General features: G+C 45.0%; 1 protein-coding gene across 1 annotated transcript in view; it reads left to right on the top strand.

Annotated features, from left to right (window-relative positions):
• Positions 1-23,418, top strand: part of RASGRF1 (Ras protein specific guanine nucleotide releasing factor 1) — a 64,352-nt gene that overhangs the window by 25,462 nt on the left and 15,472 nt on the right. Inside the window, exons 4-17 of the mRNA XM_083184461.1 lie at positions 450-539; positions 627-880; positions 1,995-2,074; positions 2,208-2,401; positions 10,302-10,411; positions 10,527-10,645; positions 11,774-11,934; positions 14,990-15,047; positions 15,206-15,342; positions 17,896-17,978; positions 19,183-19,431; positions 21,657-22,027; positions 22,158-22,283; positions 22,772-22,942. Of these exons, the coding sequence (XP_083040587.1) occupies positions 450-539; positions 627-880; positions 1,995-2,074; positions 2,208-2,401; positions 10,302-10,411; positions 10,527-10,645; positions 11,774-11,934; positions 14,990-15,047; positions 15,206-15,342; positions 17,896-17,978; positions 19,183-19,431; positions 21,657-22,027; positions 22,158-22,283; positions 22,772-22,942 (2,203 nt within the window). The remainder of the gene's footprint in view (positions 1-449; positions 540-626; positions 881-1,994; positions 2,075-2,207; positions 2,402-10,301; positions 10,412-10,526; positions 10,646-11,773; positions 11,935-14,989; positions 15,048-15,205; positions 15,343-17,895; positions 17,979-19,182; positions 19,432-21,656; positions 22,028-22,157; positions 22,284-22,771; positions 22,943-23,418) is intronic.

Here is a 23,418-nt window from a genome sequence, read left to right as displayed (position 1 = left end):
ATGAGATTAAGTACAAGGGGAGCAGATGAAGCTCAGACTTATGCAGTACCAGTCCGAGCAGATGCCATATTCTTCAAAAACTTTTGGGAGTGAGCTTACTGGGCTCATGTAGGTCCGAGGGCCGGTTGTTGCTCACTGCTGGTCACTAGGAACAGACATGAAGCGCCTACCATACATTTTCTGTGTGTGTGACTGAGGCTGTAGTTGTTGGCTTCTTTTGTTTACATTATTGTTATTGTTGAATCGCTTTACTTGTAGAATTGCACAAAGAAAAGTGTTCTTAAGGTTTGTCCTTGCTTTTCCCAATAACTTAAGTAGAGAAGAGTAAAGGATTGTCTTGAGCAAAGTACTGTATATAGATATATATATTTGACATGTTCTATTGTGATATTTGACAATAACGCAAGAGAGTCTTCTGTCGTGGATTCATGCCTTGCTGCTTTTCCTAGATTGCGTCATTACTGAAGGATAATGAGCGGATTCAGTCCACACCGAGCTCAGCTTCAACTGAAGACACTGACATCAAGAAAATTAAGAAGGTAACAATATCTACTGCTGCCTATTACTGACCATGTATTGTGCCAAATGATCACATAATCTTTATCGTTACTGTGTACCGTCCTCAGGTGCAGAGTTTCTTACGTGGCTGGCTGTGCCGGCGGAAGTGGAAGAGCATAATCCAGGATTACTCAAGGTCTCCGCACGCTGACAGCATGCGGAAGAGGAACCAGGTGGTGTTTAGCATGCTGGAAGCAGAGGCGGAGTATGTACAGCAATTGCATATTCTGGTCAACAACTTCCTGCGGCCTCTGCGCATGGCGGCCAGCTCAAAGAAGCCACCAATCACTCATGATGATGTTAGCAGCATCTTCCTCAACAGGTAGACATCCAACCTTCCTCGGCGTATCAGACATGGGATGTTAAAGGGGTGGATAAATCACAGGCATAAATAATGAAGATGTAGTAGTAAGAGGAAATAGGAAAGTTTTTCCCAAGAAATATGGCCTGTTTTACAGTAGTAATTGAAAATAGTCGTTATACTAATATAAATGCTTATAAGGCCTATTACAGAGTCGCACAAATACCCAAATGCAGCCGCATTCTACATATGAATGGATTGCAGGTGAAAATGATAATGCGACTATACTGTGGGGGAAATTTACTAAAGGCCCCCATACACGCTGCAATAGTGGGCATCACATCACACAGTATAAAAAGCATGTGCTGCACATCATTTTTGTACTGCCTGCGGATCGCATCGCTCGCACATTGCATGCAAAACGCATGCCGTGTGATGCGATCCGATCTAGCCAATAACGAATGCGATTCTCGCAGCGTGTATAGGCACCTTTAGATGGGCGTTCTATTTCACATGAGATGTTTCTATGGGCAACCAAGTAGAATTTACTTCTTATTTATTCAGATCCTTCTAAAAGATAATGGATAGTATCTGATTGGTTTCCCATAGCAACATCACATCTGAAATATAACTCCCATCTTAGTAAATTTCCCTCTATTACTTAATGCATACGCAAACACAGCATGTAAGATGTAAAGCAAAAGCTGATTGGCTAGTATTGACTATCTCACAATTTTACCACTCTGAGGGGTAGATTTATTAAGCTCGGTGAAGTGATAAACTGTCTGGTTTTTATCACCGGCCAATCAACTCCTACCTGTCATTTTTCAAATGAAGCCTGTAACTTCACAGGTAGGAGCTGATTGGCTGGTGATAAAAACCAGACAGTTTATCACTTCACCAAGCTTAATAAATCCACCCCTCAGATCTTTTATAAAATGTAATGTTTGGAATAACATGTATACCTCAGTGGGTATTCAACTTTACTGCACTTTACTAGCTGACCCCTAATTAGTTTGACTGCAGAATTGTATATTTATTTTTGTTAACCACGTGCTTGAGTAATAATCACAGTATCATATTTCTACTTTTATATTTGTTCTGATGTCTTTTTTTGTCCGATTTTTTTCTACAGTGAAACTATCATGTTTTTGCACCAGATCTTTTATCAGGGTCTGAAAGCGCGGATCTCCAGCTGGCCCACGTTGGTGTTGGGTGAGGAAGTGTTGTCCATTGCTTTCTTCCATGTGTGTTGGTGTGCCCTTCACCTCTTTCCCGATTTGATACTCTTTAATCTTCCACCATGTATCTGAACGCATATGTCTCTCTGTTTCTTCTCTGTCTACAGCGGATCTATTTGACATTCTTTTGCCAATGCTAAACATTTACCAAGAATTCGTGCGGAACCATCAGTACAGTCTGCAGATCCTGGCTCACTGCAAACAGAACCGAGACTTTGACAAATTACTCAAACAATATGAAGCCAAACCGGACTGTGAGGAGAGAACCCTGGAGACGTTCCTTACCTACCCTATGTTCCAGGTCACTATGATACAAACAACAGAAACTGTCATTAAAATGCATTTTTAGTTTTTTATGCAAAATTTAGGAATGATCCAAAACCAAGAACCGACACCTTATTTGACGCCCGAGCACAAATATGAAAGTGGCGGAATACAGACCCTGATTGTACTTTCAGTGGGATTGTAAGGGGCTGTGGCAGGCGCCGCTCCAGGCTTCAGGCGACTCCAAGCGCATCGCCATAGCAGGCAGCGCCAGAGCCGCCGTACGGAGCGGGCGCCGCCATCTTCATGCAGGGAAGCGTCGGGCGTTGCCTAGCAACGTCCCGAGCTTCCTCCTTCGTGCGGCCGGCGTCGGGAGGTTGCTAGGCGACCTACCCGAACATCCGGCTAGCGTGCGGCGTCAGCGTGTCTGACGTCAGCACGACCCTGGGCGGCACTTTTGAATAAATAGCCGGCGTCTGCTGGGAACAGACGCCGGTTATAGCTTTGGTGTGCCCCGCAGCCTTAGTGTTCCTGGTTCCAGCAGCTTCGTTACAGTGCCCCGTGCCGTGATCCCTGCTGTGATTCGGATAAGTCCTTGTATTATTATATTCCATCTTGTCAGCATTGTTGCTCGTATCTTGTATTATTATATTCCATCTTGTCAGCATTGTTGCTCGTATCTTGTATTATTATATTCCATCTTGTCAGCATTGTTGCTTGTATCTTGTATTATTATAGTCCATCTTGTCAGCATTGTTGCTTGTATCTTGTATTATTATATTCCACCTTCACGTATTGTTACGCCTGGTATTCCCCTTGGATCTGTCTTGTTCCTTGCGTGGCTACCCCGTGGGTATCCGGGGCCTCCTTGCCTTCCGTGAGTTTAGACAGTTTTACCCTTGCTCTCCACTAGCCTTGGCGGCCGTGTTGTCCCTACGTAAGACCAGGTGGCATCGAGGTGGGAGCCTGACTAACGGGCTCTCACGAACGCGGCTATTATTGGTGAAGCCTAGCCCTCTGCACACGACCGTCAACTCCGGTTTGAGGCAACGGAGGTAGGGGTGGCAAGGGAGTCCCCGGACCCTAACATTATAACCGGCCTAAAAGAGAAATAACACAACCATAGCTCCGTATTGTGGCTGTGTGTCTTCCTATCAACATGGACCCTAATGCGGGGGTTTCGGCCCAGGTTTTTTCCGACCAGATCCACCATCTCACACAGCAATTGCAAGATCTCACCCTTAGGGTGGAGTCTCAGGAAGAGGCTTTTGGTCTGAAGGCAGACAGCCCGGCCTTTCGTTCTGTGGACGCCTTCTTCCAGGCTATGGGGATTCTATATGATGACCCAGACAAGGCAGCTGCAGCTGAGGCTCATCTCAGGTCCCTTAGACAGGGTCGCAGAGCGGCAGAGGAATATTGCTCTGAATTCAGGCGATACGCCAATGATTCGGGGTGGAATGATCCAGCCCTACGCTCCCAATTTAGAATTGGGCTGTCCGATCAGATTAAAGATTCCTTGGTCCAATATCCCTCTCCAACTTCTTTGGACGATCTCATGCAGCTGGTCATCAGGGTGGATCGCCGGCTCCGTGAGAGACGTTCCGAACGAGGTGCAGGTTTTGCGCCGTTGCCCAGTGTCCCCGAAGATTCTTCAGTCGATCTTGGGGAGCCTATGCAGTTGGGTGTGACTCGCCTGTCTCCACAGGAGAGGGCGAGACGCCGATCCCAGGGGCTCTGTCTGTACTGCGGAGTCCGGGGACACTTGGTAAATTCCTGTCCCGAGCGCCCGGGAAATGCCAAGGCCTGAGGATGCAGGGAGACATCTTGTCAGGCCTATCTCTTATTTCTCCCAATAATGCACTTTTAATTCCCATATGTATTTCATCAGGGGTACATAGGTGGGAGGGACAGGCGTTCATCGATAGCGGGGCGGCAGGTAATTTCATTGACTCACAAATAGCTCAGGAGCAGGGAATTTCTCTCATTCCTGTGTCTCCGGAGATTTCCGTTTACGGCCTTGATGGCAACCGTCTGCCCTGGGGAGTCATTACCCATCGCACCGTCCCTTTACCGGTTCAAGTGGGGGTTACCCATTCCGAACTATTGTCTTTTTTTGTTTTTCGTAGTCCTGTTACACCCATAGTGTTGGGGTTACCCTGGCTTAAATTGCACAACCCACGTTTTGATTGGTTGTCAGGGGAACTGTTAAGTTGGGGGGAGCACTGTATCTCGAATTGTCTGGTTCTTCCAGTCCGTATGGTGACTCCTTCTATTCCAGGGTTACCTGAATCATACGTTTCCTTTTATGATGTCTTTTCCAAGAAGGAGGCGGATGTCTTGCCTCCCCATCGACCCTATGATTGCGCCATAAATCTCATTCCTGATGCGAAATTACCCAAGGGGCGATTGTACTCCTTGTCTCTTCCCGAGGAGAAGGCGATGGAGGAGTACATTGTGGAAAATCTAAAAAAAGGGTTCATTAGGCCTTCTAAGTCACCCGTCGGGGCAGGGTTCTTTTTCGTAGGGAAAAAGGACGGCTCCCTCCGCCCTTGCATCGATTTCAGACAACTCAATGCCATCACTGTTAAAAACTCATATCCTCTTCCTCTGATCTCGGTCCTCTTCGATCAGCTACGTAAGGCATCTATTTTTTCTAAAATCGATTTGAGGGGGGCGTACAATTTAATTCGCATAAAAGCGGGTGATGAATGGAAGACGGCCTTTAATACGCATACTGGGCATTATGAGTATCTGGTAATGCCGTTTGGTCTCGCTAATGCACCTGCCGTGTTCCAGGATTTTATTAATGACGTGCTTAGGGAGTTCTTGGGAGTCTTTGTCGTAGTGTACCTGGATGATATCCTGATTTTCTCGTCATCTCTAGAACAACACCGCTCGCATGTGTGCGCAGTTCTCCAAAAGCTTAGGGAGAACAACTTATATGCCAAGCTTGAGAAATGTGAATTCGAGGTGGAGAGCATTTCGTTTCTGGGATATATCATTTCTCCTCAAGGGTTTCAAATGGATCCAGCAAAGCTTCAGGCCATCAAGGACTGGGTTCAACCATCAAGCCTCAAATCCACTCAGAGGTTTTTAGGGTTTGCCAACTATTATAGGAGATTTATTCCATTCTTCTCGGATATTGTGGCTCCCATAGTTGCGTTAACTAAGAAAGGCGCCAATCCTTCGGTCTGGCCGGAGATCGCCGTTGATGCTTTCAAAAGGTTGAAGGCAGCTTTTACCTCTGCCGGAGTCTTGCGGCATCCTAATCCTGAAGTGCCCTTTGTGGTGGAAGTGGATGCCTCAGAGGTAGGGATTGGAGCTGTTCTGTCCCAGGTGGATAAGCAGGACGGCTTTTTACATCCTTGTGCTTTTTTCTCCCGAAAGTTTTCCACAGCCGAATGTAATTATGACGTCGGTAATCGGGAACTTCTCGCTATAAAGACAGCCTTGGAGGAGTGGCGGCATTGGCTGGAGGGGGCTAGGTTCCAAGTTACTATTATTACTGACCATAAGAATCTTGCCTATCTTCAATCAGCTAAAAGAGTTAATGCCAGGCAGGCGAGGTGGACGTTATTTTTTGCTCGATTCAATTTCATTATTACATACAGACCCGGATCCAAGAATGTCGTTGCTGATGCTCTCTCAAGGAGTTTTGCTGCTATTCAAGACCCTCATTTACAGTTAGAACCTATCCTTCCTGCCTCCTGTATCGTTGCTGGCGTTGCACACAGTATTCTTGATCAAGTCATTTGGGCACAGGCATCCGCTCCCAAAGCCGTTCCGGACGGTAGACTTTTTGTTCCGTCTGAGCTCCGAAGAAAAATTTTTTCAGAGTTTCACCACTGTAAGTCGGCAGGTCATCCCGGTATTGAGAAAACTTTATCTTTGTTATCACGATCGGTCTGGTGGCCCACCATGAAGAGTGATGTCAAAGAATGGGTGTCGGCTTGTGACGTCTGTGCTAGAAACAAATCTCCTCGTTGTCCTCCTATAGGGCAGTTAAATCCCTTGTCAATACCCAGGAGGCCATGGTCACATATCTCCATGGACTTCATAACCGATCTGCCACAATCTTTAGGTTTTGATTCTATCTGGGTAGTGGTAGATAGGTTTAGTAAAATGGCACATTTTGTCCCCTTGAAGGGGTTACCTTCCGCAGAAAGGTTAGCCTCCTTGTTTGTGTGTCACATTTTTCGTTTACATGGCCTTCCTACAGATATTGTTTCGGATAGGGGTGTTCAATTTGTGGCCAAGTTTTGGAGGTCTGTCTGCTCCGCATTACAGATTAAGCTCAGTCCATCTTCTGCTTATCACCCGCAATCTAATGGGCAGACGGAACGTGTTAACCAGACACTTGAGCAGTTCCTGCGGTGTTATGTATCTAAGTCCCAACGGGATTGGGTGGAGAACCTACCATTTGCAGAATTCGCCTATAATAATGGCTGGCATTCTGCCACCAAGATGTCTCCTTTCTTCTGTAACTATGGTTTTCATCCTCGGGCAAATTCTTTTTATCCTGTTCCCGCCAGAACAGGTAATCCCAGGTGGGTGACCAGTAGGAGGGGTACCTGGGCTATGGTCCGTAGGGCTCTCCTCTCTGCGACCACGGCCGCAAGGCGCTTCTCCGACCGTCACAGGAGACCTTGTTCCTTTAAAGTTGGAGACTGGGTGTGGTTATCCACCAGGAATATCAATATCCATCAGGCATCTAGGAAGTTGGGTCCTCGCTTCATTGGTCCGTACAAGATCGTTAGGAGGATCAATCCGGTGGCCTTCCGACTCCAGATTCCACGTTCCCTGAAGGTCAATCCCACATTCCATGCCTCATTACTTAAACCTGCCCGTCGGCCTTGTACTCGCAGGCCGGCACCGGTCATTCATCAGGACCGCAGGGAGTTTGTAGTGGATAGTGTTCTGGACTCTAAGATTTCCCGAGGTCGTTTGTTCTTTCTTGTCCACTGGAAAGGTTACGGTCCGGAGGAAAGATCCTGGGTTGTGGATAAAGATCTTCATGCCCCGTCCTTGAAAAAGTTATTTTTTAGACAAAACCCTTCGAAGCCAGGAGCTGGAGGTCGGTTGACCTCTCCTCAAGGGGGGGGTACTGTAAGGGGCTGTGGCAGGCGCCGCTCCAGGCTTCAGGCGACTCCAAGCGCATCGCCATAGCAGGCAGCGCCAGAGCCGCCGTACGGAGCGGGCGCCGCCATCTTCATGCAGGGAAGCGTCGGGCGTTGCCTAGCAACGTCCCGAGCTTCCTCCTTCGTGCGGCCGGCGTCGGGAGGTTGCTAGGCGACCTACCCGAACATCCGGCTAGCGTGCGGCGTCAGCGTGTCTGACGTCAGCACGACCCTGGGCGGCACTTTTGAATAAATAGCCGGCGTCTGCTGGGAACAGACGCCGGTTATAGCTTTGGTGTGCCCCGCAGCCTTAGTGTTCCTGGTTCCAGCAGCTTCGTTACAGTGCCCCGTGCCGTGATCCCTGCTGTGATTCGGATAAGTCCTTGTATTATTATATTCCATCTTGTCAGCATTGTTGCTCGTATCTTGTATTATTATATTCCATCTTGTCAGCATTGTTGCTCGTATCTTGTATTATTATATTCCATCTTGTCAGCATTGTTGCTTGTATCTTGTATTATTATAGTCCATCTTGTCAGCATTGTTGCTTGTATCTTGTATTATTATATTCCACCTTCACGTATTGTTACGCCTGGTATTCCCCTTGGATCTGTCTTGTTCCTTGCGTGGCTACCCCGTGGGTATCCGGGGCCTCCTTGCCTTCCGTGAGTTTAGACAGTTTTACCCTTGCTCTCCACTAGCCTTGGCGGCCGTGTTGTCCCTACGTAAGACCAGGTGGCATCGAGGTGGGAGCCTGACTAACGGGCTCTCACGAACGCGGCTATTATTGGTGAAGCCTAGCCCTCTGCACACGACCGTCAACTCCGGTTTGAGGCAACGGAGGTAGGGGTGGCAAGGGAGTCCCCGGACCCTAACAGGGATGCAGCGGCTCACATATACTCAGATGGAGATACTGCACCTGCCATAGGGCTCCCATAGGAGGCCATACTAAAATGGGTAATCTGCACCTGCCATAGGGCTCCCATAGGAGGCCATACTCAGATGTATAATCTGCACCTGCCGTAGGGCTCCCATAGGAGGCCATACTCAGATGTATAATATGCATCTGCCGTAGGGCTCCCATAGGAGGCCATACTCAGATGTATAATCTGCACCTGTCGTAGGGCTCCCATAGAAGGCCATACTCAGATGTATAGTATGCATCTGCCATAGGGCTCCCATAGGAGGACATACTCAGATGTATAGTATGCATCTGCCGTAGGGCTCCCATAGAAGGCCATACTCAGATGTATAGTATGCATCTGCCATAGGGCTCCCATAGGAGGCCATACTCAGATGTATAATCTGCACCTGCCATAGGGCTCCCATAGGCGGACATACTCAGATGTATAGTATGCATCTGCCATAGGGCTCCCATAGGAGGCCATACTCAGATGTATAATATGCATCTGCCATAGGGCTCCCATAGGAGGCCATACTCAGATGTATATTAATATGCATTTGCCATAGGGCTGGTGCAAGTTTTGGTGCCGTGATGCACCAAACAGTGTTATAGTATCTATGAATGCAAAGTCCGTCCTTGCTCATCCAGACGCAGGAATTTACACCGGTAAAGGACTTTGTAGCAGCATTTGCTTTAAGTTGAATGTGGAGATACTGCACCTGCCATTGCGCACCTGATACTGCAATTGCGACTAAAGACAAAGACTAAAACTGCATTTTTTAGACATACAAATGTGTCATCATATACAGTATCTAGCTCAGGGGTGTAAGGTTTATTCAGGTGCAGAAATAAAAAACAGCACATGAGCATGTTGCTATGCAACAAGCAGATACTTCCACATATTTGGACAAAATGTAATGTTCACTTGCATATATATATTATATTATATTTCCTAAATTATAGCTAATATTATCAGCACACATTTGTACTTTGGCTCTTTATTATTATTAGATAAACTTTGCAGATGACCAAGTCATTTCACATAGGAGGCATAACTAGTTTTAAATTGCATCCTTGCGAGTGAACCGGATCCTGCCTTGCGAATGGTGGTACGCTGGCCCACCATTCGCAAGGCGCGTACTGGCTGCAAATGGATGTTCCCATATGCAAATGGGTCAGTCCGCCGCTCTGCCCGCAAGGATGGGTAGAAATGCACAAAGCGCAAACATCGGCCCCATGCCAACACACGTGGGCCAACGAACGCAACCTGAATAAGGTCCAAAATGTATTGATCTCATATGGGGCCCATTTATCATTTAATATTTGCGACTAAATCCCTGAAAACACCTGTTTTCGGGGCTTAGCCGCAAATATTAAGTATCACCTGAATGCCCGATGTGGATACATAGCTTTGCATCCCTGGGCTACCGCCATTCTGAGATAGCAGTAGCACATTGTAGCCTATGGGCTACAGACCCCACTGCCGCCGGGTCAGCGGGATTGGCGGGGTGTAAGCGCTAACCACGCATGCATAGATCCCCCGGTGCCTAGCTGAGTACATCGCAGGGACAGTCTCCTTTCAGGGATACATCCGTGCAATAGAATTGCATATTACAATGCGATCCTGGGAGGTAATATTCCGTCCAATGCGATCCTTAATAAATTGCCCCATAGCAACATCAGTAATTTACATCTGATCTGTAATTCAGGCTATATATGAAAACTAACAGCTATTTAAAAAGTGCATAAATGGCTATCACAAGGCTGACATCTAGTGGCTATATGAAAGTACTACATGCATTCAAAATAAAATGTTTTAATAGTGAATACATTTTGTACCTCAGCGACAGGAGTATCTGTGAGAGAATGAAGAACTAGAAATGTGGATTATTTCATGATTAATATTTCACTTCTAGATCCCACGTTATATCCTTACTCTGCATGAGCTGCTAGCTCACACACCCCATGAACACGTAGAACGCAACAGCCTAGAATATGCCAAATCCAAACTGGAAGAATTGTCACGGTGAGACTTAAAATATGGGCATTACCACGCATTCCAATCTCGCAGCATGCAGAGAAATAATATAGCACTGACAAGAACTTTACTATATAAATATGTGTATGTCTCTCTCCTGCAGGATAATGCATGACGAAGTCAGCGAGACAGAAAATATCCGAAAAAACTTGTCCATTGAAAGGATGATAGTTGAGGGCTGTGAAATATTGCTGGATACCAGTCAGACGTTCGTACGGCAAGGTATGATATCTGGGGCACTGAGACTGACATTAGGTCATCATGTACAGTTAGTTCATTGCTTTGTGGAAAAGTGAACTGGAAATTCAACATTACCCAATGAATGCTCCACCTTGAAACCTTTTGTGATCTATAACCTTATAGGTTATTACCTGCAAATAAAAGTGGGGTTGCCTGTCTAGTTTACAGATAATTACTTTTGCAAACGTCTTACTCTTATAATGTAGAGTACTCTATTATTTGGTGCAATGTTACATTGGCATAGAAAATGTGGTACTTGTTTAGTTTCACGGCGCCCGATATATCGGATGTGATATCGGCCGATATATATATCGATGCGATCCGATGCGTTTTTTTACATGTTCATAACCCCACTATCCACTATGCATGAAGTTGATTTTATATAGTGTAGTGAGCGCAGTAATCCGCGTCTGCTCGCCATGATTCGGGCACTATATAAAATCATCTCCATGCGTAATGGATAGTGGGGTTATGAACAGGTAAAAAATCGCATCGGATCGCATCGATATATCGGCCAATATCGCATCCGATATATCGGGCGCTGTGAAACTAAACAAGTATGGAAAAGGTTATGTTTCCCATAGCGACCAATGAGGTTTATTTTTCTAGTGCAGGTTAGAAAAGAACATAAAACTGTACAGATTGGTTGCTATGGGCAATACCATTTGTTTTTTAAAATATATATATATATTTGCATGTAATGGGCCTGATGCACAGATGGATATAGTATACACAGCAACTATGTTTTTGGATGCTACTGCTGTGTGCAAATTTGCAACTGCTGCGGGAGGCTTAGGTGGTCCTTCTGGTCAACTCGCAAAGCTGCAGATTTTGCAAGCCAACTAAATGCTGCCCGCCGGTCGCTCACCGATTTTACAGGCATGCCAATGCTAAACACCCATTCTCAGCCTTGCCTTGCGGGCCCGAAATCATTCGATGGCCACAGACCAAATTCAACCAAAATTGCTCGCAACCCTATGGAGGTTCGAGTGCCTTTAGGCAAATTCTGTCCACCGTAAAGTGCGCCCGGTGCCGTGATCATCCGCATCTAATAGGATCGATACCTATGACTGGAAAATGACTGGTCTACTTGTAATGTCTTTTTTAAAGGCTGCTTGATTCAGGTGCCAATGTCGGAGAAGAGCAGGGTCACAAGAGGGCGGCTTGGGTCACTTTCCCTGCGGAAAGAAGGAGAGCGTCAGTGCTTCTTATTCTCCAAACACCTACTGATCTGTACTCGCAGCTCCGGGGGGAAACTGCACCTCACTAAGGTAAGCCGCCAGCATTATTCTTACAGTGTACCCATGTGTGCTTGCTGATTGCCTCTCTCTGTATACAGTACAGTACGTTCTGTCTCTAGTGTGAGCACCTCAGTTATAGACCATTTCTAATGGCAGAATCTTACTTTCATAAACAGTAACTGTATTATGACAGTGATTAAAAGATTGAGCTGTTGTTATTTCCATGTCTTATCTAGACATGGGATTGTTGATTTCTAAGTGCTATCTCTTTGAATCCTGGAACTCTGATTATTATATTATTATAGTTGCTGGCTTAGGGCTTAAATTCATGTTTATAGGCAAAGCGGTACTTATGTAATATCTGGGCTCCCGTTTTTCTTATGAGACCACGTCCCCTCACGGGACTCGCTGCGCTCGCCACGCTTCGGGCACGGTGGCTTGCTGCGCTCGCCACACTATATAAAATCAACTCCATGCGTAGTTGGATAGTAGGGGTATGAAAAAATGGGGTGCATTTAACATGGGAGCCCATATACTACATAAGTACCGGCAAAGTCGATGTTCATGCAACTGAGTGATTATCAGCAGGCTGCGATGCTGCGCATGTGCTGTAAACCCAGTGCCATGCGCCGAGGTACCTCTGCGATGCTGCTCACAGGGAGGATTTAATCGCAAATTGATTAAGAGGAAGGGTCCATGGCAGAATCAACTCTGTTAAGATGACTGTCCTCCCACGCCTCCTTTATTTATTTCAGACCCTGCCAATAAACATTCCCCTCTATGTTTTTAAATCGTTGCAACACCAAACTACTCAGTTTGTATGGGACAAAAAGCGCCCTCGAATACGGCTAAAATTACTCCAACGTCCCTCTAGTCAGGGCGGTCTGGGGATCCCGGATTTCCGAAGATACTTTTATGCCTCCAGGTTGTCCCAGATCGTCCAATGGTGTAACCCCTGGGGGGCGCAAAAGGTGTGGGTGACTATTGAGGCAAACGATTCAGGGCTTTCGACTCCGTCTTCCTTGATATGGCTACCTAAACCCAAACGCCCGCGTACGACTACATCCCACCCGGTAGTCTCTCACGCCCTATCCGTTTGGGACAGGGTTAATAAGAATTATAAGCTAGCCCCTTCTCTCTCCCCACTAATTCCGCTGTTTCACAACCCGGATTTTCCCCCTGGTATGGGCCGCTCCTCCCTCTCTAGTTGGCTAAAGGATAATATTTATTATTTGAACGATATCGCAGTTGATACAAACTTTCCTCAGTTTTCTGAGGTCCAGGGGGGCACGGCAATTCCAAACATGGATTTTTTTCGTTTCCTACAGATAAGGCACTTCCATGCTAAAATTACTCCCACCCTCACATCTAGACCCCTCACATCTTTTGAATACATCTGTTGGAAACGAACATCATCCAGGGGCCTAATCTCCACAATTTACTCCCTCCTAGACACCAGTCCGATTTCCTCCCGAGCCCCACATGAATTAGCTTGGGAAAGAGACTTAGGTCTCTCCCTGGACGATGAAGATTGGGAGGAAATACGTGACTACGCATCTTCCAGCTCCATCTGTGTTAGAATCAAAGAAAATGTATACAAGCTCCTTTATCGTTGGTACTATGTCCCAACCAAATTGCACAAGATGTTTCCTGACACATCAGATAGGTGCTGGAGGGGCTGTTCCACAGAGGGTAGTTTCCTTCATATTTGGTGGACGTGCCCAAAGGTCGCCAGTATCTGGAGGGAAGTAGCAACCTTAATCTCAGCCATGATGGGAGTTACTGTCCCCTTAGAACCAAAATACTTCCTTCTCCCATTAAAACCACCCATGCTAACACACCACCAGCATAAATTACATCGACACATCTCTTCAGCCATGACCTGCCAAATAGCGGCTGATTGGAAAAAACCCTTCCCTGCCCCATTGCAAGCAGTACTCTCTCGAGTGTGGTACACCTACAAAATGGAATATATGACAGCGATCATTCGCCACTCCCTCAAATCCTTTCATAAGGTGTGGTCCCTATGGCTAGCCTCTCAGAATTCCCCCTCCCCGTTTGACTCTTGATAACGGAGGCCTCCCTGTCCCCCCCCCCCCCCCTACCCCCCCTTTCTTTTTTATGTTTATATGTTATATTAAACTATATATATATCCACCCCTCAACAGGGCGACCTGCCACCTTGCCCTTGCGAGGTCTTCCCACCTCTCTCTCTCTCTCTCTCTACTTTCTCTTTTTTTCCTTCTCTTCATACATATATGAAAAATACCTTCTTTCTGGATCACGCCATTATTGTAAAGCAGATTGATTTAATGCTTATATTTCCTAGACCGATTTTTGTCTCTGTATCGTATTATGCTCACTTTGGCTGTGTTCCAACCAATAAAAAGTGTTTAAAAAAAAAGAGGAAGGGTCCATTTGGTAATAGTAAAGGGGAGTTGCAGTCAGCAGTGTCATGACCATTTTTGGGATGTGTATCTTCCATCAGCTGCAATCATGTATGTACAAAAACATGGCTCCTGTGTCACTGCTGCTGTATCTATAAGGCTACCCTATAACAGTTGTTGCTCCTCATCATTGCGTATGAGCTGCCTATGTGTTTGCAGTTGCAAATCAGTTTGTTATGGCTCCAGTGGGTGTCTGTCCTCTTTTCTGGCTGGCAGTTTCTCTTGCGTTGAGTAGCAAGCTTGGTAGGACAATGCATATAAACATGAGTTATGCCCATTGTTTTCTGAATAAAGTAGGTCTTTTATGTCAGGTTCTCTGATCCCTGCTGCGATCCCTCCTGCACCTCCACTGACCGCATCCCCCATATGTTTCTATGGGAGATGCAAAGCTGCCCGATGTATCAACAACGGGCAGCATTGCGCGGTCCCTGGGCTACCGCCATTCTAAGATGGCGGTAGCCCGTTTTAGCCTATGGGCTACAGACCGCACTGCCGCCAGTCAGGATCGCATATTACAAAGCGATCCTGAGCGATAATATTCCGCCCACATTGCATTGTAAATGTGATCCTTAATAAATAGGCCCCATAGAACTGAAACTGAAATGTCTGATCAGTGCAATTCTCTGCTTCACTTCCAGAATGGGGTCGTATCATTGATGGACTGCACTTTACTAGAAGATCAAGATGATGATGACAGTCAGTATACTTAGTATAAACACTCAGATACCTTGTATTTACTATTTCACTGTGATAGCCCCCAAGTTAGCACCTTTGTTACCATATTTTGCTGTGCTCGGTTACATTACACACAGACTGCTGCTTGTTCACTTCTTGTATGCTGTCTCCTGTTGCAGACAGGCCTCCCACACAGGATGGGGATCACTTGGACTTCAAGATCTCAGTGGAACCCAAGGATTCTGCACCGTTTGTTGTCATATTACTGGCATCCTCCAGGCAGGAGAAAGCAGCATGGACCAGTGACATCAGCCAGGTCACCACTGTGTCATCACCTTGTCATCACCTTGCAACCATAAAACCCTTGACATCATTGCATCTTCATGGTATCATCTCTGCCATATTACTATTGCTACCATTATTATTGCCTATTATACGTAGAATACGTTTCTCATTCCCTGAACATTGTGACATCTTCTGTGTATCTTAGTTTGAGAACCTTTACTCTAATTTCTGTTTACCCTTCTCTGTTCAGTTCTGATTTATATTATCCAGCATGCATAGCGGTAATCTCTGTCTTCTGTTAATTCTTGGTTCTGTAAGTGTAAGTGTTCTGCACAATTCTTGTTGCGCTATTTAGAATAAGCTCTTTATTATAAATAATTCATCTTAGTTGTGTAACTGTAACATGTCAGGGCAGAGTGTACAGGGTGTTACAATCCTGTAGCATGTAAGGACAGGGTGTGCAGGGTGTTACTTCCTATAACATATCAGGACAGGGTGTTACTTCCTATAACATATTAGGACAGGGTGTGCAGGGTATTACTTCCTATAACATATCAGGACAGGGTGTTACTTCCTATAACATATTAGGACAGGGTGTGCAGGGTATTACTTCCTATAACATATCAGGACAGGGTGTTACTTCCTATAACATATTAGGACGGTGTGCAGGGTGTTACTTCCTATAACATATCAGGACAGGGTGTTACTTCCTATAACATATTAGGACAGGGTGTGCAGGGTATTACTTCCTATAACATATCAGGACAGGGTGTTACTTCCTATAACATATTAGGACAGGGTGTGCAGGGTGTTACTTCCTATAACATATCAGGACAGGGTGTTACTTCCTATAACATATTAGGACAGGGTGTGCATGGTATTACTTCCTATAACATATCAGGACACAGTGTTTCTTCCTATAACATATTAGGACAGGGTGTTACTTCCTATAACATATTAGGACAGGGTGTGCAGGTTATTACTTCCTATAACCTCAGGAGAGGCTGTTACTTCTGTAACAGGTGAGGATAGGGTGTACTTAGTGTTACTTCCTGCACCTTGTCAGAACATATTAGGACAGGGTGTTACATCCTACAGTATGTCAGGACAGGGTGAAACTTCCTATAACATGTCAAGACAGAAAGTTCAGGGTATTTCTTCCTATAACATATCAGGACAGGGTGTTACTTCCTATAGACATACATATAGTGGTAGATGCTCAATTAGTTCAGTAATACCACTCAGGTGCACGAGGGAGGGGTTAATACTGAGTAAGTAAAAAAGCTGAGCTGAGGGAAACAATGTATTTTAATACTTACTTGTTACTTCCTATAGATAGCAGTGGTAGCCAACTCCAATCCTCGAGAGCTACCAACAGTTCACGTTTTCTAGATAACCTAGCTGGGGCACAGGTGTACTCAGTACTGACTGACACATTATAAATGATCCACAGGTGGAGCTAAATACTTCACTTGATTCTGTGAGGAGACCTGGAAAACATTAACTGTAAGGGTAGCTCTCGAGGACTGGAGTTGGCTACCCCTGTCCTATAGCATGTCAGGATGGATTCGTCATGCACCGGAAGGGGATGCGCGCGCACGAGACGCACACGCATCCCCTTCAGCCGGAGCTCCCCCTAGGTCCCCGCTGCCTCGTCGCCGTCCCCCATCGTCACCTTTTGGGCGCAACTTCACTTGCTAACATTTTGTAGCTTCATAGCCTAGAAAATTGGCATTTGCCATTGTATTTGTGTACACATTTGCATTAAGCCATGAGTGTACAGGCTGTGACTTCCCTGTAACAATGAGGATAGGGTGTTACTTTTCTGTAACAAATTAGGACATGGTGTATAGCCCTTTACAGAGAATACAGTAGTTGAACATTCACATCAGTCCCTGCCCCAGTGGAGCTTACAATCTATATTCCCTACGACATATACCCGCACACACATTCAATCTAGGGTTTATTTAGTAGGGAGCTAATTAACCTTCCAATATATATTTTTGGAATGTGGGAGGAAAACGGAGTACCCAGAGGAAATCCACGCAAGTACGAGGAGAATATACAAACTCTGCACAGTTAGGGCCATGGTGGGAATCATACCCGTGACTTCAGCGCTGTGAGGCAGTAATGCTAATCATTACACCATCTGTACTGCCCACTCTATTGAGCTAAGAACCAATGGTGTTGTTTGTGGCTCACATTTGTAGTGTTGAGGTTATTGCAGGGTGTCCCATTGTGTAGTCAGTTCTGACCTTGTACCTTGTAGAATTTATATAAAACCAACGGAAGCTGCAAATGTTTGAACTGTTTGTATATGGCCTGAGTTATAGCTGACAGTTTTTATTGTGTACAATCCGCTTCTATTCACTTAGTTATTGTAGGGTTTATTTACCAAACCACTACAATATCTCAAAATATCTCCTTTCAACATTCAATTTGAACAACCAAATTTAACAAATAAGCACTTTGTCTTTGTGACCTTGTTGGCCTCTCTTTGTGTGCCCCATCTTTTCCTTCCATCGTGTTTTCTTCTGTATGTCCTTTCTCTGCGCCCACACCTGACTCTGAATCTGCCCTTCAGTGTGTGGATAACATCCGCTGCAATGGGCTGATGATGAACGCGTTTGAAGAGAACTCCAAGGTCACTGTTCCCCAGATGATCAAGTGAGTTGGCAAATAACATATGTATATATGGTAGTAGAGCACGAGGCACCTTTATCTTTACCTTATTGTACAAGTTCCCCTGGAGTGCGCTCACTATAATAAACTCTTGGAGGTATATTTACTAAAGGTCGATTTTATTATTATTATTATATTTACTATATTTGTTAATAGATTTTATTGATTTCATGTGGATTCAAATAGATCTTAAATCAATGTTGGGCTTCCAGGGCTAAAACACACATTTACTTACAAATGATTTTTTGTTTACATTTTTAAATGTTAGTATATGTATGTATTAACATTGATTTTACCAGTCTGAAATAGATCAAAATCGACCTTTAGTAAATATACCCCCAGGTGTCAAATCACTGTGAACACAAAGGATGGCTACGGCTATGGGATGGGTTACCGGAGAAATTCTTTTATATATATATATATATATATATATATATATATATAAATCAAAGTAGTGTCCGGCACTCCTCGCACTCAGGGAGATGTGCCTTCCAAGGTAGATCGACTCCACCAAATATAAGTGAGACAGATGAGGCGTCACTCCGGGGCTTACGTGAATCAAGTGTGAGACCGCCTCACATTAAACTTGATTCACGTAAACCCCGGAGTGACGCCTCATCTGTCTCACTTACTTACTTCCACTGCCATAGGCAGTGGCGTAAGTTCGTCCCAGTTGCCCGGATGCAAGATGAATATTGGTGCGCCCCCCCCCCCCCCCCTACACACACGCAACGTTATTCAAAATATATATAGTCTGTTATGAAATATATAATTTTGATTGGCTTTCAATTAATGGATTTAAACTGGCAGTGGTGGAGAGGTGCCCCCTTGAGAGCAGGAGCCCGGCGGCAGATGAATCCATTGCCTCCCAGAGTTCTGCCTCTGGCCATAGGGTTGGTGCAAGTGTTGATTGTGTCGTTGTTGGTGGAGTAAAAGGATGTACCAATTAAAATTACGCCATGTACGGGTGCCAAAATTGGGCATCTGAGCCCTTGCACATTTGGCTGCATGAATGTATACAAGGGAAGGATTTTGTAGACCATAAACTGTGCCTTCCCAGGACCCTCTGCCTGCCGATCAGGTAGAGGCATTCGCTATTCCGCTTAGTTTTTAGTTACTTTATGTTTTTCTTCTTATTCCTGCTCACGTTACATGCACAATCTTCTCTAACGCAAATGTGTTCATATAGGTCGGACAGCAGTCTGTACTGCGACGACATTGACATTCGATTCAGTAAGACCATGAACTCCTGCAAGGTTCTGCAGATTCGCTACGCAAGTGTTGAACGCTTACTGGAACGTCTCACCGATCTGCGCTTCCTGAGCATTGACTTCCTAAACACATTCTTGCACTCTTACCGGGTCTTCACCACGGCGGAGATTGTGCTGGACAAGCTCATAGCTATCTACAGGAAACCGGTCAGCGCTATCCCAGCCAGGTGGGGATCTTTATGTTGGACTTTCGTCCTTTCACACACATTACAGATCACTATGACACACTAAGCCGTATCTGTATTTGTTGTCTGAACATTATTGGTGATAATAGACATATATTGTATTGCTCATTTGTTATTTTTTGCCTATGTATTTAGCATTATCCATTGACATTGGAGTTGTTGACCAGTGATTCGGTGCATCAGGTCACTGGTTGTTGGCAATGTGCACTGTTTATAGAGCCGTGGAAATCTTTTGTGAGTGCTACACACATGGAGATGTAGTTAAGAAACCATTGTAAGGCTCCTTTGGAGTTCAGCGTTATTTACTAATATAATAATATACTATATAATAATTTTACCAGTAGTAAGAAATTAGGTCAAAGCAAGAGGTGAGACGGGTTCTCTAAGTATGTGGACTGCTGGAGGTATCATGTAAAGGTCTGTTGAAAGTAAGCATGTGTATATACATGTTATGGCGCTGATTTGATGCAAATGGCGAGTTTTAGCATACGGCACATGCACAGATGCAAATTTACATAGCTTTGTGTATGTCCCTCATATTCTGGTTGGATGTCTTTTCATGAATTTCAGCATTTCAGTGTTGCACCGGGGTGGTGAGAGTGCAGTCATATGAAATCATTCTGACTTATATATGGAAGTATCATGGGCATGGTTCTAAGGCTCTGTGCAATTCTGAGCTATGCATATGGGGAAGGGAATCCTGTTACTGGTAGATCTCTTGCATAGAATCAGGCACGGATATTCACTTGCAGATGCCTGGCCCCCAAAGAAACTCGTGTTAGCATTAAGCTGGCCATACATCTACAGATTTATTGCCAGATCTGGCTGGTTGGAATAAAAATCCTGGTAATGGATAAGAGCAAATGACAGGTGACCATTTGCTTTGAAATGCTGGAAAATTGCCAAACTCTCATTCAGATATTACCAGGTTTTTGTTTCAACCAGCCTGATCTGACAATCAATCTGTAGATATATGGGCAGCTTAAGGTAGTAAATCTGCCAGCTGTAGCAAATAAAACCACTTTGGATGTGACTCAGAATCATGCATCCTCATACATCTAGCCTCAATACACCATGCAGCGTAAGATGCCTATGGTGAGTACACCGCCAGTTCTTGTGCAACTTTACTAACACCGGGCACCTTTTTTTTGACAAAGATGTGTTGCAACGCAGTGCATCTACGCCACACAAGGAGGCTGTACTGATTAACTTGATATGTGACACTTGTGTATTGAGTGTGACAAAGACTGCAGAACAGAACTGCTGCTGCTACATTGTAGCACTTTGTTTACAGATTTTATAGACTATACCTATAAGAAGAGTTCAGCACATGTGCGGAATGGGTCCTGCGATCGCATCTCAGAAATTGGAACGTTGGGAGGGACGAGGCAGAGGCGTTTACTGAGAGGGATGGGGAAAAGGTGGCCTGCGTTCGGGAAGACTGGGCCACCTCCCCCCCCCCCCCCCCATTTTCTGGCCGTTGCTAGGCCAAGAACTGCGAGCAGCTTAGCATGTACAATCTCTGCTGAATGAGGGCCTTAGTCACCCAGATATACAAATGTCATATATCTTAGTATTACAGTCTCCTTACAGTCTCCTTGTGCGTCCTAGTTGCATTGCATTGTGGCTAAGACACATTTTCAGCAAAAAAATATGCATTATAAACACCCAACGCTAGAAGAGTTTCACACAACCTGGCGTGCCAAAGATGTATGAGGACAGGTCTGTATATCCACAATAAATAAATATAATATTGGTTTTATTTACTGCATTTATATTTTTGGGTTATTAAGATGTATGAGGACAGGTCTGTATATCCACAATAAATAAATATAATATTGGTTTTATTTACTGCATTTATATTTTTGGGTTATTAAGATGTTGCTGCCTCTGTACAGCTTTATTTTTATTTTTGGTTATATCAGGATAAAATACCGTGATATAAATTTATGCCTTTCTAACCTGGACGACAATTGGTCTGAGTTAGAATCCAGTATGTACCATGGTGTTGTCCACGTTATCTACTTGCACCTACTAAGTAACAAATGGGGAGGATAAACAATTTTACAAGATTGATATTGTTTCGTAAACTCCACCCAGACTATTCTATTTAGTAGCAGGTTTGCTTATCTTTACTTGCATGCATTAGTGAGATCAGGTTATTAGCATTTTGGCTTGATAACACCTATTCACTGTCACCTCCTCAGGTCTTTAGAGCTACTGTTTGCAAGTAATCAGAATAATAAGCTCCTCTATGGTGAGCCACCCAAATCTCCTAGAGCTACACGCAAGTTCTCATCTCCACCACCCCTTTCTATCACCAAGTCGTCATCACCTAGCCGTAGACGCAAATTATCTCTCAATATTCCCATTATCACCGGTGGAAAAGCACTGGACCTGGCTGCCCTAGGATGTTCTCCCAATGGATACACAAGTGCCTGCCCTGCTCCTCCCCCATACAGCAAGACCAGCTTGGACATCAATAAACTTTATGTGTCTGGAAGCTTTCCAAGCAAGGTGGGCGAGGGAGAGGAGCCACCCGCAGAGAGAGACGAGGAGCCAGTAACACCAAGGCAAAGTAAGGGTAGGAGAGAAAGCTGCAATAAAGGAAAGCGGGAGCAGAGACTGCAGAAGGGGCAGTAGTCACATTGGTGGTGGAAATTACAATGAGTCTCCAATGCTGATTTATCATTTATTTTCTTCTGCAGACTCTGAGGTATCCTGCCGAGCAGAATCGGATAACGAGCAGACACAAAGCGATGAGGCCGAGACTGACACATCCCCCACCCGATCTCCGACCACCCCAATTTCTCAACGTGGCCGGAACTCTGCAGGTAAATAAATGATCTTTAATGCATACTGAAACAAAATAGTTTCCATGAGTCCATCAAGTACAGCATGGTTTTACCATAGGCCAAAGCCTGTAGAGACATATTGATACGACTATCCACTGGTAGTCATTCATACCCGCTAATGATGGAGACCTGGAAAACATGCACGGTTGGGGGTACTTGAGGGCCGATGTTGAGAACCACCGTTCTTGAGGCACAAGCCTTTTAAAATATGCTCTTAATACACTCAGAGGAGACAGCCATCTTGTAGGAAGAATTGATGTCACTTGGAATGAGCCAATTGTTCACAAATAATCAGTTATACCACTGACGTTTAAGATATCTTCGTTTTGACTAAATGTCACTTGTTCCTTGTATTGATAGGCTGTGATAGGCTGTGCCCTTGTGGACATTGATACTGCTTAAATAATTGCAGCCTCCAATGTATGTAGGTGATAGGTGTACTCAATATGTCAACGTTTCTTGTACAGATTTTACACTCTTTTCATATAATAATGGAATTGTGATGACTTCCTGTCGGGAGCATGACAGTACCCGGAGCAACCTATCAGCAGCCTCTGCCTTTGCCATAGCAACCGCTGGAGCTAATGAGGGTACTCCAACCAAGGAGACTTACCGACGTATGTCTTTGGCCACAGCAGGTGGGTACATAGATGTATGCAGAATAATGGGGAATGCACAAAGCCTGAAATATATCTAGTGAGAGTACAGATTTAGGGGGATATTCAATCTGGTGTCACGACTGTCATTCTCGGCTGGCTCGACATCAGCTCAGCAGGCGGTATTCAATGCCCCACCTGCCGAGCGCTGAAAAGGGGGCTTGAGAGTGAGATACGGCAGTAAATCGTCAAGATGTGGCCAGGAGCTCCACAATTCTGCTTGTGGAGTCGGACCCGTTCTGCTGAGATCCCTGTTCAATGCTGTTGGGGAAGACAGGATTGAATAGGGTCCCGCCGCTATTTCCCCTGTCAGAAATAGCGGTGGGAGATTGAATACCCCCTTAGAATAAGCATTACTAAATGATTTTTGAAAGGAAAAGGATAATAAAAGTTTTACAAGTAAAATTATGAATACCTGAATGACTAGATGAGCTACTACAAAAAATAAGCAATGCATT

The sequence above is a fragment of the Crinia signifera genome, chromosome 4, assembly GCF_055691185.1.
Source record: "Crinia signifera chromosome 4, ASM5569118v1, whole genome shotgun sequence".
NCBI lineage: Eukaryota > Metazoa > Chordata > Amphibia > Anura > Myobatrachidae > Crinia > Crinia signifera.
This window is presented reverse-complemented; position numbering and strand designations above follow the sequence as displayed.